Source organism: Nilaparvata lugens, chromosome 2 (assembly GCF_014356525.2).
Source record: "Nilaparvata lugens isolate BPH chromosome 2, ASM1435652v1, whole genome shotgun sequence".
In the NCBI taxonomy this organism is placed as follows: Eukaryota; Metazoa; Arthropoda; class Insecta; order Hemiptera; family Delphacidae; genus Nilaparvata; species Nilaparvata lugens.
In genome coordinates this window covers 71,803,679-71,821,184 of record NC_052505.1, presented here as the reverse complement: position 1 = coordinate 71,821,184, position 17,506 = coordinate 71,803,679, and the positions used below count along the sequence as shown (strand labels likewise).

Sequence of the window (17,506 nt, the reverse complement as noted above, 5' to 3'; positions counted from 1 at the left end):
CTCACGACTAGTACTCAAGTTTGTCTTTTTCTGGCCATGCTACAAATGAATATAGGTTTATGTTTGACATCTTGTTGTCTATTAAGAAATTTTTCAATGTGATTTTTGTTTGCAATAAAATTTGAAAAAAATAATTATCAACAAACTCCTAACCAAAGAAAATCTCTGTGCTCTGTTCTAATCGGAATGTATGAGACTCATACAACAATGGAACAAACACGTGGCAAGCTAGCGCTTTCAATCTATGGAAAATTAAATTTGATCAGCTGATTGATGAAATTATTTTAAGCTTTCCAATGATTATAGCATATGTTAGAATATCATGTGTCAATTATCTCAGTTCCATATGGCATTCACCTTACCATGTTCATAACCTTACTAAATATGATCCTTTTTTATCCTTTGAAACCCTTAGAGGCAAAATATCTCAAAATCCGTTCTTAGTGCGCGTCTAGCATGTTTGAAGAATATTTGGGCAAAGTTTCAAATCTGTAGGACAATTAGTTTGAGCTGTAGTGTGATTTTACATCAAAAGTTTCGAAAAATGCCCTCTCCTGGACCCCCCTGTGCTCCTGATCGGAATTTTTCTGCATAGATCTAATTTTTTTTCGTAGCTGAACAAAAAAGTTCCTCATGACTTTGCTGTGCAATGAGCGGTTAAAAAGTACAAAATTTTGGGGGGGCCCCAGCTCCCTCAGGGGGGCAAATTTCTGAAAATCCTTTCTTAGTGGATGTTTCCAGGCTACCATAAACAATCGTGCAAAATTTCAAGTTTTTAGGCTCAGTAGTTTGGGCTGTGGTGTGATTTCAGTCTGTCGGGGCTTAGCCTTTTATAAGGTATAAGGAAAGGATAGAGAAGAGATAGAGATATAGGGTAAACCAGCCCACGTTGGACACCAAAATTCAAACAGCTATAACTAGAACAAAAATTTAAAAAATCCACATTTTTCAATTTTATATTTATTGTATTTGCTTACACTTTCATCCTTGAGGATGGCAACTGTATTGATCGTAAATTGATTGTTTTATTGCAAAAACAAATTTTTGGGGAGTGTCCCAACCTGGGCTTAAGATCGGCCCACGATGGGACATCCCTTGCCCAGGTTGGGATATTAGATTAAAAATAAACAATTCATTATTTTTATCACTATTAAATTTTATAAAACTTTAAAGTGAAAAAGCACTCACATTATTTGATGTGGCGACGTCCGTTTCGTGCTGGTATTGCACATTTTCAAGCCAGACAGGAACTCATTATTTTTGTTTATTTATAACATTTTATTATAATTATTGATAGTATAAATACATTATTTTTTATTAAAAACTATTGTCAAAAGTTATGTGCACAAAGTGTGTTTGAAATGGCTACCTCTGAAGCTACATTACAGGCTATAATCATATATCATATTATTTATTTATAATGTATTTCATTGATATGTAGCCTGCATTGAGTAAAATAAGATTCAGAAGCAATGCTCATTGTTATAATATGAGCATATATCATGATTGTAGTGTCCCAATGTGGGCTGTCCCAAGGTGGGCAGATGATCAGGGCTTTGTTTTAGACAGAATGACTGGATTAAAAATAAGAGTACAGTAATGTTTTATATGTCAAAATATTAATAAAATAATACAGAATGCATATTAGCTGTGAGACTTACCTTAAATGGTAAATGTTTAAAATAAAAATTAAAATTCCTCTTCTAAAAAAAATTTTGAGGTAACAAAAACATGTTTTTAATTTTTTCTTTATAATGACTGGTGCTACATCTGAAATTATTATGTCTGTAATTAAAGCCTTGTACACACGTCCGTATAGATTCGCGCGAACAATCGTATGTACATATGCCTCAACATTCACTGTACGTCCTTGTGGACGCGATCCACGTATGCCTCGGCATTCAAAAAGCTATCTGATTTGCAGACGACACGATTTTCCACAACATGACAACAATGGCGTCATTCCATCATTGAAGATAGTTATCACAAATTGCAGCAGTATCATTTTATTTCAATGAATATTTTATATAATAAAATCAAAAATTAAACTTGACAAACGATGTTGGTGGGTTGAACGATTGTAGGTTGAAGTAAGGAAATAAATTGCTACATGACATAATATTGACAATTCAAACTTTCTTAGTTAATATACTGAATCCAATTCAACTAGTTATCTAAACAAAAAATGATATAGATGGAATTAAATAGAGAATGCATTTATTCAAATGCTAATTAATATATAATTATTATTTAACCAGAGGTCTTCGGGGTGATTTGCAGCATTTATTTAGGATTTTCGTTAAATAATAATTAAAAAATGATATTATCATGAGGGAAGCAATAACTCTACAAGAACGATTGGCTCTAACTTTGAGATTCTTGGCATTAGGCGATTCATTTGTTGGTTTCCAATATCTATTCTGAATCTCAAAAAAAAATTTTCTACAATAATTCCAGAAGTTTTGATGACCTAATCAAAGCACTTAACACTGTCTTACAAAATTGACAGTCTTCTTTAAGGAAATTAGCCATAAATTGAATCAAATACTAAATTGCTGCCCATTTTAAACTAACTTTGCTCATACACATGAGAAAACAAGATTCTCCAAAAGATTAGCTTCAAGGGAATACTAGTTCAAAGTTTGAATAAATCTCTCTATAGATAGCCTAGCTATCTAAAACGTATAATATCATATTGAAGATTACAATTTTAATAAACAACTCTGATTGATAACATGAAAAAAACACAAGATGATTTGATAGCCACAGTAGAATAATATTTGAGCTATACTTTCTTGTAGGAACCCTGTAGAGAAGCTTTTTTCACTTAAATTATGCAGTTCTAAATTTGTTAATCATGATACAAATTATATACTCCATGCATGTTTCTATTTAAATATTTGACAATCCACATATCCTACAAAATTACAAAAATCCTACAATTTACAATTAGTTATTGGATCACAATTTGATTTGTCATTCATTAACCTAATTCATTGGAATTAGGTTATGACGCCTTCAATGTTTACGTTTTGCCTCACCCGTATGGCAAACCGTCCACACGTCCACACGTACATTCAATGCTCGCCCGAGGCGCCTTTGAGCACGCCAAAATACCGACAGGGTTCCGGTTCGCCCACATGCCTCAGCGAACAGTGTCCACACGTGCGAATGCAAGCCCATACACGTATGCTCACCCGAGGCAAACGTACGTGTGTACACCGTTTTAAGGCTATAAACAGCTGATAAAACATCGCAGTCGTTGCCAACCTAACACTCACTAATTTCCCACAACTTGAAGTGTCCCAACGTGGGCTAGTTTACCCTACAGCATTATTTTACTTTATAGAGTGGGACAAAACTGGCGTATGACCTTTTATAATAAAATATTGAAATACAGTTATAACTATAGACAAGGTCTGAGATACACATTGCATTTTGTAGCAGCAGAAAGTATAAGATGATGATGGCTGTGATGACAGAATGGCCAGTCAAGAAATTTGACGAAGCTGGATTTGTTCACAACAGTGACAGTGAAAATCCCATAAGGTCTAATAACTAATGGGATTATTAATATTCGCACGGCCGGGCTGGATGCGCTGTCACACTACTGTTGTGTACGAATCCATCTTTATGAGTCAGGGGCGTATATAAGGGGGCCCAGACCCCCCCACCAACGAAATAATGAAATCAGTAATCTGCATTTTTGACGGTAAAGTAAAAAGGGAGTTCAGCGCAAAAATTACCCTCTGAATATGAGCAGCTAAACTAATATTATATAAGTGAACTGATCATGGGGTGTTTACTTAAAATCACTTGACCTTACTTATCGTTTATCTTGTTAACGGTTATCGGTTATCTTATTATCGTTATCGGTTAACTTACGTTAATCTTGGCCCCCCAACAAAAAAAACAATATGTTCCACTGGTGTGAGTGGAGGGTGTGGCTGAGAAGTGATATATTTATATTTATGTAGCCTACGGTATATTATTTGCTTGTTGAACATGATGTACGGAGTGAGAGCAATTACACAAGTGAAAACTGCTGTTGAAAGTTGGAAGCACCTACATTATTCTGTATACTGGAGAAGTTGAACTTCACCACTCACCAGTAGGCAAGGCTCATCACTCAGAGCCCATACTTATTGTGTTTGACATACTGTTCATGGATGTCATGGGGTCTGAAGTAAGAAGGCCAGCGCCATTTGTGCATACCGTAGCCTATAGTTTGCTCATAATATTGTGTTCTCGTATTCATCCAAAGATTAGCTATATAGTAGTAAGTTCACGTTATAATGACAGTAAAGAAAGATAGGTGAACAGCGTTGCCGATTCTCTGCCTTGCTACTGCTTTCTGTGGAGGATAGCTGATACCGGTACATCCAATGTACTGTAATATTATCTGCTTATTCTTGTTGAAAATAATCAATTTATATTTATATTCTATTCATCAAGAAAAACTATTATTATGCTTCTCGAAAGAGTACATGGACTTGAATGCAAAACTCTATTGGAATAAAATAAATTACATCATAGTTTCAGTCGAAGACTGGGTGAAATTCAACATTTTTCTCAAAATAGGTAACTTTTTAATCGTGAATTAAAATAATCTACACAGATATCTAGCAATGCAAATGAAATTTTTATTCAGATAAATCAAATCCGCTTCATTTTAGCATTGTTCAAAGAAAATAATATGATACAGGCCTATAAAGACAAAATTCGTAATCTGTGGTTTAGGATGAGGAAAATAAATGAGAACATTCCATATTGAGCTTATAATGTTACAAAATCTGATAACTTAATTACGTTATTATTTGAAAAAGAAAGAGTTTGTAATACTAATGAATATATTCATTTTCACAAAATCTCATCTCATTCCTAGCGAACAGACTAAATTATTGTCTATGCTAGCAATCAGCAATGCCATTAAATAGTTGGGAATCTTATTCCTATTAGCATTATTTTTTATATTTGTGGTGCACTGAAGAAAAATAGTATTTTCATCATTTTTATAAAATGATAAAAACATTGAAATCTCTATTTCATCCTTCTTCTGAAGTCAGTTGTCACGCACTCCCTTCATCTCTCATTTACTATATTTTTATGTAATTTCCAAATTGGTGTTACACGTGTAAGATAGAGAATAGGTAGCCTACTCCAAGTTGTATTTAAATCACTTAGTAGAGAAAACTGAAGAAATGCTCCAGAGTAGAACAATATAGAGAATATTCAGAGAATAGCTTTCTTGTCTGGCGAGATGTTTGTTGCTCAATGATTTCTGCATGTTCTCATAATACTCAAAAAATGTTTGAACATCACTTTGTATGTATCCTTGTCTCTTCAATTCAATTCTTTCTTATATATTTTTACTTTATTCAGAAATCGTATGATTAAAATAAGTAGAATGTTACTAAATACAATAGGAATGTTATTCCGTCTTTCATTTTTTTCTATCTTTTGTTTGATCATTTTCTATTGTGATTAAATATACGAAGAAAAGGCCCCACACAGGATTACCTTTGGGGCTTCATTTAGACTATAATGATAAACATGTGTTGTACATGCGTGGGTGTTTGCTACACCAGTTATATTTTATTTCAATTTGTTTGTACAATGTTTGTTTTTGGTCGAATAAATTATTATTATTATTATATGTGAATGTAAGATTCGAACCACAATAATGAGCACTTATCATAATCCAGAAGACGGTGACGGTAAACAAGGAAACACCAAAAAATATTTGACGAGTTGAAACAAATCTTTATTGAAAAAATATTCAAGATAACTCTTAAAAGTTTGATAATTTCAGGAGTGAAAAATATAATAAAGAGTAATATATAAAACTGAATAAAAACAATATAAAATATAAAATTTCTGCACTTAAAAACAAACTTAATGTGTTCTTGAACTTATTGTATTTAACAAGCAATGCCAAACACTGCAATGAGAAATAATACTTAATCGGTTATTAATTCAAGTAGGTCATGATTAGGTAGATTAGTAAACAATGATAGTAAGTAAATTTGAATTGATAATAAGTCAACACGTCTCTTTCGGTGTAAAAGTTGGCAGTGATTCTCATTATCGTAAAAATAATGGAATTTTAATCCCAATTAGAACCGAACAGATACAAACGCCGAGTAGATCTCAGTAGTAGGACGGTTTTTAGATTAAATAATCTGAGATCAGATATTCTTCTTCTTCTTCCAGCTCAAATAAATTCACCATCATTCGTATATTCTCACCTACATTCTCATCTAATGCCTAGGAATATAGTAGATAATACTGTACTTTTGATTCTTATATGGAATACTTTGTACTAAAAATCCTTAAATATTAATGACTATCATCAATTAGATATATCGTCTAAAATATTTTTTCAGCTTTGGTAGTATTAGATAAAGTCTTAATCTCTGGAAAGTCTATTTTCAGTCTTCCCAATAATTACTCACATCTTGCGATAACGTACTTGGTGTGAGCTAGTAGTAAATTATAAAATAATCTACTTATGACTGATTCATAATTACTTCAAAATACTTCTAAAACAGAGTATAATCAAAAATATATAAAGAATGACTTACCCAGGTTTATTGAATGTTACCATTCAATATTACATATCCTGGCAAAAAATGTCCAGTAAGGATGGTACCTAATAAAACACATGGATAAATACACATCAAAAGAATAAACTAATTTGAACATTGGTAAAACAAACAATAAAATCTTTAATCTTAACGTAAGATTTACTACCTACTTCGTGAGAATCCAAAGGAATCGAAATACTAAAAAAGCTCTTTAAAATACCCATAATAATTATTCCAGAGTAAATAATTATTCTGGAGTAAATGTACTCAACAAATAAAACGATGCGTTGAAATACTGCACAAATTGACAAAAATACTGTTTTTCATTATCTATATGTTTTTCTTTACTTCTAACTATATAACTAATGTTTTAAAATACCTCTAAGGCACTAAGCAATCTGTGATACCAAAAATACCATGATATCAATGGCCTCATTGTGAGGTCTTGGACCTCGTAGATCCTCAGTTACACAACAAAATAGTAGTGAATGAATCTATTTCTCTGATTTATCTTCATGATTTTGGCCTTCTAAAAGAGCTAGACGAGCGTCCATGTGCTTCTTCCAGTCCTCATGTATTGCTACCAATGTCCCCTTACGGCCAACAGTTCTCACTGATGGACACATATGAAATAATACATCTTGCAGCAATACAAAAGCAGCATCATACGAACTATTAGCTTTCAGTGCAACTATCGATTCTTCCATAGCGCATTCCTGAAACAATTTTATCATTCATTCATTTTATAGTGACCACATAAAAGCACAAAGTAGATCATAAATATAAATTAATTCTTAAGGTAGGCGCACACAGATCGTCATCGGACGGACGGCACGCATCGGACGGATCGTACGTTCATTGCGACGTATGTCGAGTCGAGTGTGAATTAGGAATTAAATGAACAAATATTACAGTATATAAGTGATGGATAGCAGTAGCGAAGAAGAAGTTATAACATTGTTACTTGTTTGTTAGCCGAAGATGAAGAAGAGGTACAGCGACGTAGGAAGATAAAACGAAAAATGTGGATCCATACAATTAATCAGAAAAGGATGGAATACGGAGAATTTAATCATCTGTTTCCTGATTCAATTGAAGACGAAGTTAAATTTTTTAGATACTTCCGCATGTCGCAAGCAATGTTTTTTGAGCTTTTGAATGTCCTCAGACAACATATATAGTTAAACTGAACACCACTTACGCGAATGAGCCTGAACAGAGATTAGCAATCTGCTTAAGGTACGTATTTTAAAACTTTTAAATTAACCATTTCATGTCTGGTTTTCTATATTTCGATTAAAAACTTCTGAAGACTTCTGTATAAATTAGCATTGACATAAGGCAAAATTTCTAACTAGTCCCTCTCTTTTAAGTGACATTATGCATAATATCGTATGTTCTTTTTTTGGTGAGATTATGAAATTCTATTAATTCTAATATTATAATATACTAAATATACATTACCAACCAATTACAGTACATTTATGTAATACAGTATATTAATAGCTGATATTTTACTCTACTTTATTTTGATACATTATTATGTTAAGGACATAGTTAGTTTTGATACTGATTTAGGACATATTTAATAATAATTAAAACTCTAATATATAAAAAAATTAAAACCCTATCAAATATTTATTTCTACACTCTACAGAATATACAAGGGAATAAATAAATGCCGGTGAGTCATTCAATCCGATCGGAGCCGTCGGCTTCAATGCTCCTCTCGGAATTCCTGACGGCATTTCCGATCTACGATGCGTACGATGCGGATAGGTTTAGGTATGCACAATCCAATTGAAAACAATGCATCAAATCTAATCTTCCGATCCGTCCGATGACGATCTGTGTGCGCCTACCTTAACAATGAAAACAATAATGAACAATGACTGAATTAACAACACCCAAAGCAAATAAAGTAAAATTCATACTCATAAATAATTGCCCCTATAAATTGGATGATTTTTTTATAATTCTACATATGTTATACCGTAGTATGACTGCATTGAGCAGTGGCATAAAATGCATTCAGCATTGATATCATAGAATCTGAGATGAAGCATTCATCACTTTGATTCAGCTACCACGAATTACTACTTCAGACGTGTTCGTGGTGCCTGTACAGGTTCGTACAGGTCTGTACGCAACTTAAGATTAATAATAGCTTTAGTAATAACTTAATATAGTCTTGAGAAGCCGTCTTACCTTTATTGTGACCACAAGTTCACGCCTAATTCTGCATGAAAACAAAGGGTACTTCAGGCTATTAGCAAGTCGCTCCATGAATTCATTCAAAAGGATTTCCATCTCAAGCCTCACCCAGTTTGAGTGCACCTCAATAGAATGGTTTTCAAGCTGGGGAAAAAGTTGAATAAGTAAATTATATACAATAATAGTTTATTGCTGGAGAAATTTTGGCTTGATAAATTGGAAGTAACTTGGAAAATGAAAATATGATCTGGTGATATTCATAGGCAAGAGTTTCGACTCTTTCACCTTGAAATCCTTCTCGGATGAATAATTGAGTGATGAAAATTATTGAAGTTACAACCAAACACCAATAGAACATAGAAACCAACAACCATTGTTTAACTTACTTGATATAATGAACCATAGAGAAAAGATAGCATAAGAAGATGGTATAGGGCTTTTATGTTCCAAATTCCATTGTTTGTTCAAGGCTATAGTCCACGTAGTTATTTTTCGTAAAGCTATGTGATGCTGGTAGTCTCCCATACTGTTCCCTTCATACACTCTCAACTGTTCCGGACAGTAATAATCAACAATAGTCGTCAGTAATCGACAATAATCGGCTTAAAGTAACAGTGATATTTGAAACACAAACGCTCTATACCAATCTTCTTAGGTTGACCACTAACGGTAGGACATGCATGATACACATGTCATAAATATTGTTGTCAATAACATCACTGCAAAATGCTTAGAGCACAATTTATTGAGGTTAGGTTTTTGTATCTACGATTTTTTGTTGTTAATTTTTTCGCTACTCTATTTGAGGTTTAATTATTTTTCTATCATTATAATTTGTAATTTTCCAGCGGTTTATCCATTGTTATTGGTTGTTTATTTTATATTAGAAGCCACTCGCTGATGACAAAACATGCATGACGAACATGTGCATGTTTATCATGCATGTCCTACCGTTAGTGGCCAGCCTATGCTACCTTTTCTCTATGACTGGGCCAAATGATATCGTGAGAATAAAAGCGCGAGAGAGAGATGCACTGAAATATCAGTATCAGTAAACCTGAATAGAATACAATGTTTTTATTTCACAAGAAAAAACAAATAAAATACAATAGCTCTTTTTCAAAATAATAAATAATAGGTGTCTGGTAAAGTGAGAATATAATTCCCATTCTGATGAGACAACAACTCGCTCGATCAGGCCGAGTGAGAATAGTCCTATAAGAACTTGTCAAAATATAATTTTATTTTTAGAGATATTTGAATTATATTTAAATATTCTAAAAATTTAATTCAATTTTATATTGTATTTTGTATATTTTATTCAATTAAATATACAATTATATTTTCACTGTACCAGTCACTGACTCTGATACCGATATGAGGGGATTTGCCTTGAGGCTACACTCACATTGCAGAACGCATATTAAATTCAGATGTAAATGTAATAGTATTCAAATTAGAATTGATTTCATGTAAAATTAAATTTAAATTTATGTGTTGATTGAAATCTTAGTGTGTAGTTTCACTTATCCATAAATCATATACATTGTATTCATCTATTGTATTGTTTCAATTCGATGAAATAAATCTGAATTTGAATTCATTATTATTAAATAAAAATACTAAGAAATTGTCAAAAACCACAGATTTATTGATACTTTGAAAGACCGGTTTCGGTTTATCAGAGATTGACAATGGTGTAACAACCGAAACCGATCTTTCTAAGTATCATTAAATCTGTGGTTTTTGACAATTTCTTAGTATTTTTTTATTTAACATGAATATTTACCACAATATCAACTTCTCAACTACACGAAAAGTAAAATTCATTATTAGTGTTGGATTTAGTTCATTCATGTATATGTATTATATTGTCTGTATGGCAATTGTCAATGTGGCGTACTGTATCATCCATGACATTGGAATTCAGAATAAATAAATAGCATGCAAGCTCGCATGAGATGACACGTGAGGTGTGCACTAACACCGTTTATAAGTAAACAAAAATTAGTATTAAAAAATGAAGCATGTAAAATGATATATAATCACAATGCGGTTGAAGTTTCAATCTGATTCCATGTTTTATAGTAATTTTTGTTTACTTCTAAACAGTTACTCGCGCGAGCTTGTACACAATGTGATTGTAGCCTGAAATCGTGAAAGAGCATCAAAGCAAAGATACTGCTTCATAGAATTTTCTCAAGTCACGATGTACATAAGAACAATAATTACTGCTTGAGAGATACATGCATACTAAGGATGCACTATTCTTTCCAAACACGCCATATATGCTTATGTTGTCAGTGCAAATTTTTCCTAAAGCTGTTATTACTAAAATTTTTTGATGTTTAATTCCTTAGGGAAAATATTTCTCACATTCTATAATATCCATTTTATTTCGTTCCAAATATTTCAACTCATTTTTTCACGAGTTCAAGACTTGTGCGAAGGTAATGAAGAGTGTCAATGCATCACATTGGTAGTTTTACTTCAATACACTATAAATATTTTTTATATAGTAACTGTAGTTTTAATAAATCTTCAAAGTATGGTTGATAAATTATATTAATTGATCAATGAGATGATGTCCTTACCAGCCACTTGGGGTATACATTCATGTCAATGAATTCTTGAAGCAGACTATCACGAGCATTTGTATCTAAGGAGTCTGATATGACGAGCATAGCACGACAAATGGAGGGCTCACTGATCGCTAGGCTATATTTGCTAACTTCATCAGCCGTTGCGTAGAACTTCACGAACGTGTCGTAAGCCAATTTATTAAACGCCGTCCCACTCAGCAGCTTTTTCAGCAGGCGAATTAATCGTCCTAAAACGACAACAATACAATAAAATCTACAATCAAAATTAAAAGATTGATCATCAAGCATTACAACTGAAAATGATTTGGTGCATAAAGAGATTTTCCCCTTTTAATAAATACAAAAAGGTTTGGAATAAAAAATCGGTAATGCTAATCGATTAACAAGCAATATTATTTACACAATCCTTATGAGGACCTACTGAAAGTCTTTTATGCAAAACTAATGTCAGTCACTGTAGCCGCAATATCAAGTTAATTTGTGTAATAGAATCAAATGAGAGTAGTTATTGAAAGTAGTGAAAATTAGGACTAGTAAAATAGTATGTAGAGCCATAATTGGACTGTAGAGATAATTAGAGAAATTGAATTTGATTAGAACGTAATATTTTATTTGCTGGCTGCCTAGCATAGGCTACGGAAAGCTTGCATTTTTTAACCGATGGACGAGGTGAGGATCTTTCTCAGGGTTAGGAACTACCTAGCTAGCATCCCAGCCTGGGCAAGATATTTCCATCCACTCGTCCCAACATCAGTTTCCGTCTCTTCATCCCCCCTGCCGCGGTCTAGTTTTCCACGTTTATAGGCCTAGGAAGAGTCGGGCCTCGAGACAAAAATGCATTCTTTCCGTGCACTTTTGTTTAACCGTTGAGACGATCGGAGCGCGTCCGGGGGCACCAACTATTTTCGGGAATGTGGGCCACCCAAAAATAACATCAATAACGATGGACTTCTTCAACATCTTCATTATGGGTGAGTCTCAAAATTATTAATGTTACCCATATAATTAAGGGGCGATCGATCTTTGGTAGCGTAGCGATAGGTCTTTTTATTGTAACGATTCTAAATTTATTTTAATTTTTGTAGTAGGCTAGACAGCCAGAGTAGTCAGAATTTGTGTAATAATCTTAGAAAAATGTTTCAATTAAAAAAAAATTATAGAGTGAACGATAGCATAATTTTAAACCACGATTACCCTTTAGAAAAAGCAGTTGTTGGTCTACCCGAAATATTACATTTGCATGTTCTTTGCGCCAAATTAAACTAAATGGTAGAAATTAGTATTATTAATATTATTTATTTCAGATTCACAATAAATTATATAGTTGGTACAAAGAAGAATGCATACGGATCAAAGGTCAAGCATGCATACTGTTTTTGATTTTCGTTTCGTAAAAAACGAAACGATAGAAATCGTCGTTGCAGCATGCAACACACATCAAGTTGAGGCCGTAGTCTTCTATTCCCTAACAATTCACAGCATTCACCCAGTGTGCAGGATACTCTATCTACCAGCCTTTGAGTCAGAGTACTTGAAAGCGTCCCAACCAGACTGACTTTCTCAATGATGTGAGGATCTGGTTGAAGAGCTTTAATCCATTATAATATGGTCCTCTCTCAAAGTTGTACTATGAATCGAATAATACAGGAGGAAGTTCTTCATTTCGAGTGCTATATGAATGTTGGGATCGGATTGATTAAAATTTATGCCTAATTTTTTGTGACAAACGGCAGGATGATGAACTATTACAACAGTAGAATGAACCATCCTATTGCTCCTGTCATTTCTTCAATATCTAATCCACACTATTTTTACATAAAGATTTGTATGTAAGCATGCACGAGATACGAAATAGACAATTGGCGCATCATCTCGCCTATAAACAACTCGAAACTATCAATAAGATTCTGAATTTACCAAGGAAAGCTTATATGCCTATTTCTATAAATTCTCTATCCATAATATTATAAAGGAAGGAATTGGCTTTGGCTTATACATGCACGGGATTGGAAAAACATGATTGATATGACCTAATGAACTGATTCACTTGCAATTTTACAAGAACACTCTGAATCTAGCGAGGATGGATACAGGCTTAGTTTCATTGCTATTAATAAATTAGTTTTGATTTTATAATTAAAACACATTCATCCAATTTATGATTCAAAGTTTACGAAATAATAAAAGCCCAACCAAACTTAGAGCTTTCTCCAATTGACTCAGTAGCGTAATTGGTAGCACGTGCGGCTCATGAATCAAAGATTGCGGGTTCGAGACCAATCAAACTCTTTTTTTTTGGCTGAGAATTTTCAACTTTGATGAAGATTAATTATCCACGTAATTTCATAAAAATAATGGATGATTATTCTATTTTTCATGTTTTTCCTGGACATGAGGAGATTGCATTTTACAACATAAAACTTTCTCCAAAGCAAAGCACGGGCTACCTGCTAGTTTAGTAAATTAAACCTCATTCATTTGAATGGTGTTACATTAGGCTACAGTCTACGTAAAGAGAAGAACCCTATTAAATTGTGTCGTGCTAAAACACGAGACTCTGGCTCTGGAGCAGAAGGTTGCCGGATTGATCCCAGCCGGAGTCAATATTTTTTTGCAACGAGTTTTCAAGAATGTCCATGTCATTTTGTGATTTTTTCAATGCGGAAAATGGGTTACACCTGCTTGTTCATTCTAGTCTTCAATATGTGCTTGAAATTTGTTGTAGATTGATCAGTCATGAGCCTCGGGTCAATTTCGAAATGAAAGGTCAATGATAATCTCACCTGTATTTGACGTGAACGGGGACTTTCGTTTTTGCAGCTCAGTGAATAGCTTATAAGCAAGCAAAGTAGTTTGGGGTCGATCGTCTTGAAAAAGCAAGTTGAAAATATCATGAATGTAACCATCTCGCAATTCAGTGTCAGATTCTGATGTTCCCTTTAGTTTCCATTCATTTGTGTCTCCTACAAAACCATTATCTGAAAGATAAGAGCAACATGAAGTAAACTACTATTGCCATTTTTATGGTTCAATTAATTGAAGCTACTAAACATTAAACAAAATCAACTGGTAATAAATCTACAAGTTATTGCAAGTATGTTGTAAATTTCCTGGTTCAAAATCAATTTTATTTCGTTGGTGATTCAAACAGTCATAAATAATACTCAGTAAAGTAGTATTCTTAAATCATTTATAATGAGTATAATAATTATTTAATATCCTCAAACATGACGAAAAAGTGAGTACATTTTGATGGCCAACGATCCAAATTGGAACTTCATTTTGCTTGCTCAAAGTTTGATTAGTGTATCAACAGATACTCATCGGAATATTGACGGCAGTTAATTTTCACAAAAACACAGAGTATTAAAACACTAATGGTCAGTTTCACTAAGCTCAAGACATTTAAAGATGGTCAAATTGTATACAATTTACAACTAGTGCACTGGAACATATTATTTTTAAGGCGTTAGTTGCTATCCATAATTCTAGAGCACACATATGAAGCGTGTCCAGTTTGACTTTGACCATGATCAAATGTCTTGACCGAGGTTGGTGAAACTGAGCATAAGAGTATTGTAGTTAACACTAAAACACAAAAAAAAACAATATTGAGACCAAATTAAAACAGTAATATACTAACCTATGAATATTTCGACAGCTCGTTCAAAGTTAGCAGCATTCAGAAATATGTCGATCACAATCAAAGCGTTTTTGAAAGGACTTGGCGAAAATTCATCTTTAACATTTTCAGGATACAGCTGGAAAATTCAATTTTACTTCAAGGATTGAACAAAAAAATTTAGTTAGATAAATTACAGTACTCTAGTTTAGTGAAGTCACAATTCTCACAAAAATAATCATGAAGAGAAAGAATCACAAACTTTGCATTATCATTTGTGCAAATAAAATGTCAATATAAGAATGGTGGTACAAATCATGCGACTTTAAGTTTGTTTACTTTCTACTTCTACAACTACTACTTTCACTTTTTACATTCAGGCTTGGTTAAATTGACATTTAATAAATACAATGCAAAGGGTGATAAGGACAAAATGACAGAGTAAATAAGAGGTATTATCAATATGAATAATTTAGAAATTAAGGTCCACGAATATACATGAGTAACACGAACTGAAATACTTAATACTTTTTACTTAACTGTAAAATTAATAACATTTTCTTTAATGGAAATACAGAATTGAATGCATTGAAGAAGTTCAAGCCCTGGGTGTGATGATTGACAATGTATTGTCCTGGAGACTGCATATCGAATATCTTCGGAGGAAGCTGAAATCAGCGATTTTTGTGATAAGAAATTTAAGGTCTCTATTAGATTTAATAATTTGAAAAATGTATACTACGCATTGTTTCATTCGTTGGGAAAATTCTGTCGAGTCAATCCAGATATTCAGATTACAATAATGGGCTATATGGGTGATGATGGGTGAGAGATTGAGAACAAGCTGCCGTCCATATTTTAAAACGCTACTCCCCACTTCCCAACCTTTTCATGTTAGAATGTATTTGTCTTATTAAGAAGAACGAAAATAGTATGATTAGAGACTTTTATGATACACGGAGACGTCACCATCTCAGAGATGAACAGCTTAGAACTACTCTTTATGCTAAGGGGGTTAAAAAATTAAAAATTAATCTCTATAATGCCTTACCTGATTGAACGAAGGGGCTGGAGTGGAAATATTTAGAACGAAATTGAAGAGAGAACTGGCGAAGCATTGATTTTATTCCATAACCGAATTTCACGATCACTTCGCCGGCACTAGACAATCGACTCCAACTCTTACGATTTATTAGTTTAATTGGGAAAACAGAATTTGAGTAACGATTTGACAAATCCTTACACCCCTTACACAAGAGGTCACTGGATAAAATATATTAAAAGAAAAAAAATATTCATTTCATAAAGTTCTTCCTTTCATTGTTTCATGTACCAGTTTTCTACTAAACACTTTGGAGACTGCAATGGAGTTGAATTTGTTTGGGAGTTTATTGTCAACTGAAGGAATCCTTCTCAACGCAGAGAGGAACTACTCAAAATAGGATAAAACTGATCGGTCTCCAACCTCGTAGTCCCGGTCGTGTATTAATAGGAAGGATGAATTATTTTGTATCCTTTTCAGAGAATCGACAATTATTTGTTTAAACACCGCCGATTTATGTAGTTACATCACAATATGATATTATCGTAATTCAAATTGCATTCGTCTTTATTCTCATTAATTAATTTTTCATACTTTGTAAAATTCGTTGAATAATTAGCAATACTGTCATTCAATGAAAAAATAGTGTATAAGCCAGTATACATTGTAACAAATACGAATAAATAACTCCAACTTCTACTTGCTCTCGGAGACAAATCAGTTTTTCCTTTTCGTAGTTTATGGTCATACTAATTATGACAAAACCGTCCCTCAGAGAAGTTTTACAAAAATATATCTATTTTGCTGAAGATTGCATACCTGGGCCTGCAAGTACGCCAATCCAGACTCTTCAATCTCATGGAATAAACTCAAAGCTTTTTCCATGGACTCATTTCGCATTATCTTCACCAACAGGTTGAAACTCACATTCGTCATGAAAGTTTGCAGCTTATTGTTCAGAATACGCGTGAATCTTCTCCCTGAAAAAGAGGATGGTTTACAAAGTTCAATGTGGAATCAAAGATGAACATTTCAATTGAAAAAGTACGAAAACTAAAGGGTTATCGACTTGGTTAGCCCGGCTGTCAGCGCCTTATTTATATACTCATATAATTTAGGAGCGCCCCGTACTCCAGTTGGACGGCTCATTGGCCATGGCCAGCCCCCCACCATCTTCAAGTTGTCTTTTCGAAGCCACTCATCGATGATTTTAGAGGTTTCAACCAAAGCCCGAAAAACCAGTATATCAAATAGAATAGAAACATTCGCCAAAAAGTAACATACCTTGCAAAATAATGAATTAAAATTATATGAGAAGATCATTACATTTTAGAATCACATTCAGCAAAAAATTGGTTCTAATAACGCATCAAATCTACTTGAACTATCAATTAATTAATTTAAAAATCGTAATGAAAAATCATAATATGTATTCGTC

The 17,506-nt window shown here is 33.3% G+C and overlaps 1 protein-coding gene across 5 annotated transcripts in view; it reads right to left on the bottom strand.

Moving 5' to 3' along the window:
- Positions 1 to 6,349: 6,349 nt before the first annotated feature.
- Positions 6,350 to 17,506, bottom strand: part of LOC111043991 — a 29,773-nt gene continuing 18,616 nt past the window's right edge. For all 5 annotated transcript variants that reach the window (XM_039421635.1, XM_039421637.1, XM_039421638.1 and 2 more), the window contains 6 exons: positions 16,888 to 17,048; positions 15,048 to 15,165; positions 14,188 to 14,382; positions 11,396 to 11,631; positions 8,796 to 8,945; positions 6,350 to 7,303 (listed from right to left, as the gene is read on the bottom strand). In XM_039421635.1, the coding sequence (XP_039277569.1) occupies positions 7,082 to 7,303; positions 8,796 to 8,945; positions 11,396 to 11,631; positions 14,188 to 14,382; positions 15,048 to 15,165; positions 16,888 to 17,048 (1,082 nt within the window). In that variant the 3' untranslated portion in view covers positions 6,350 to 7,081. The remainder of the gene's footprint in view (positions 7,304 to 8,795; positions 8,946 to 11,395; positions 11,632 to 14,187; positions 14,383 to 15,047; positions 15,166 to 16,887; positions 17,049 to 17,506) is intronic.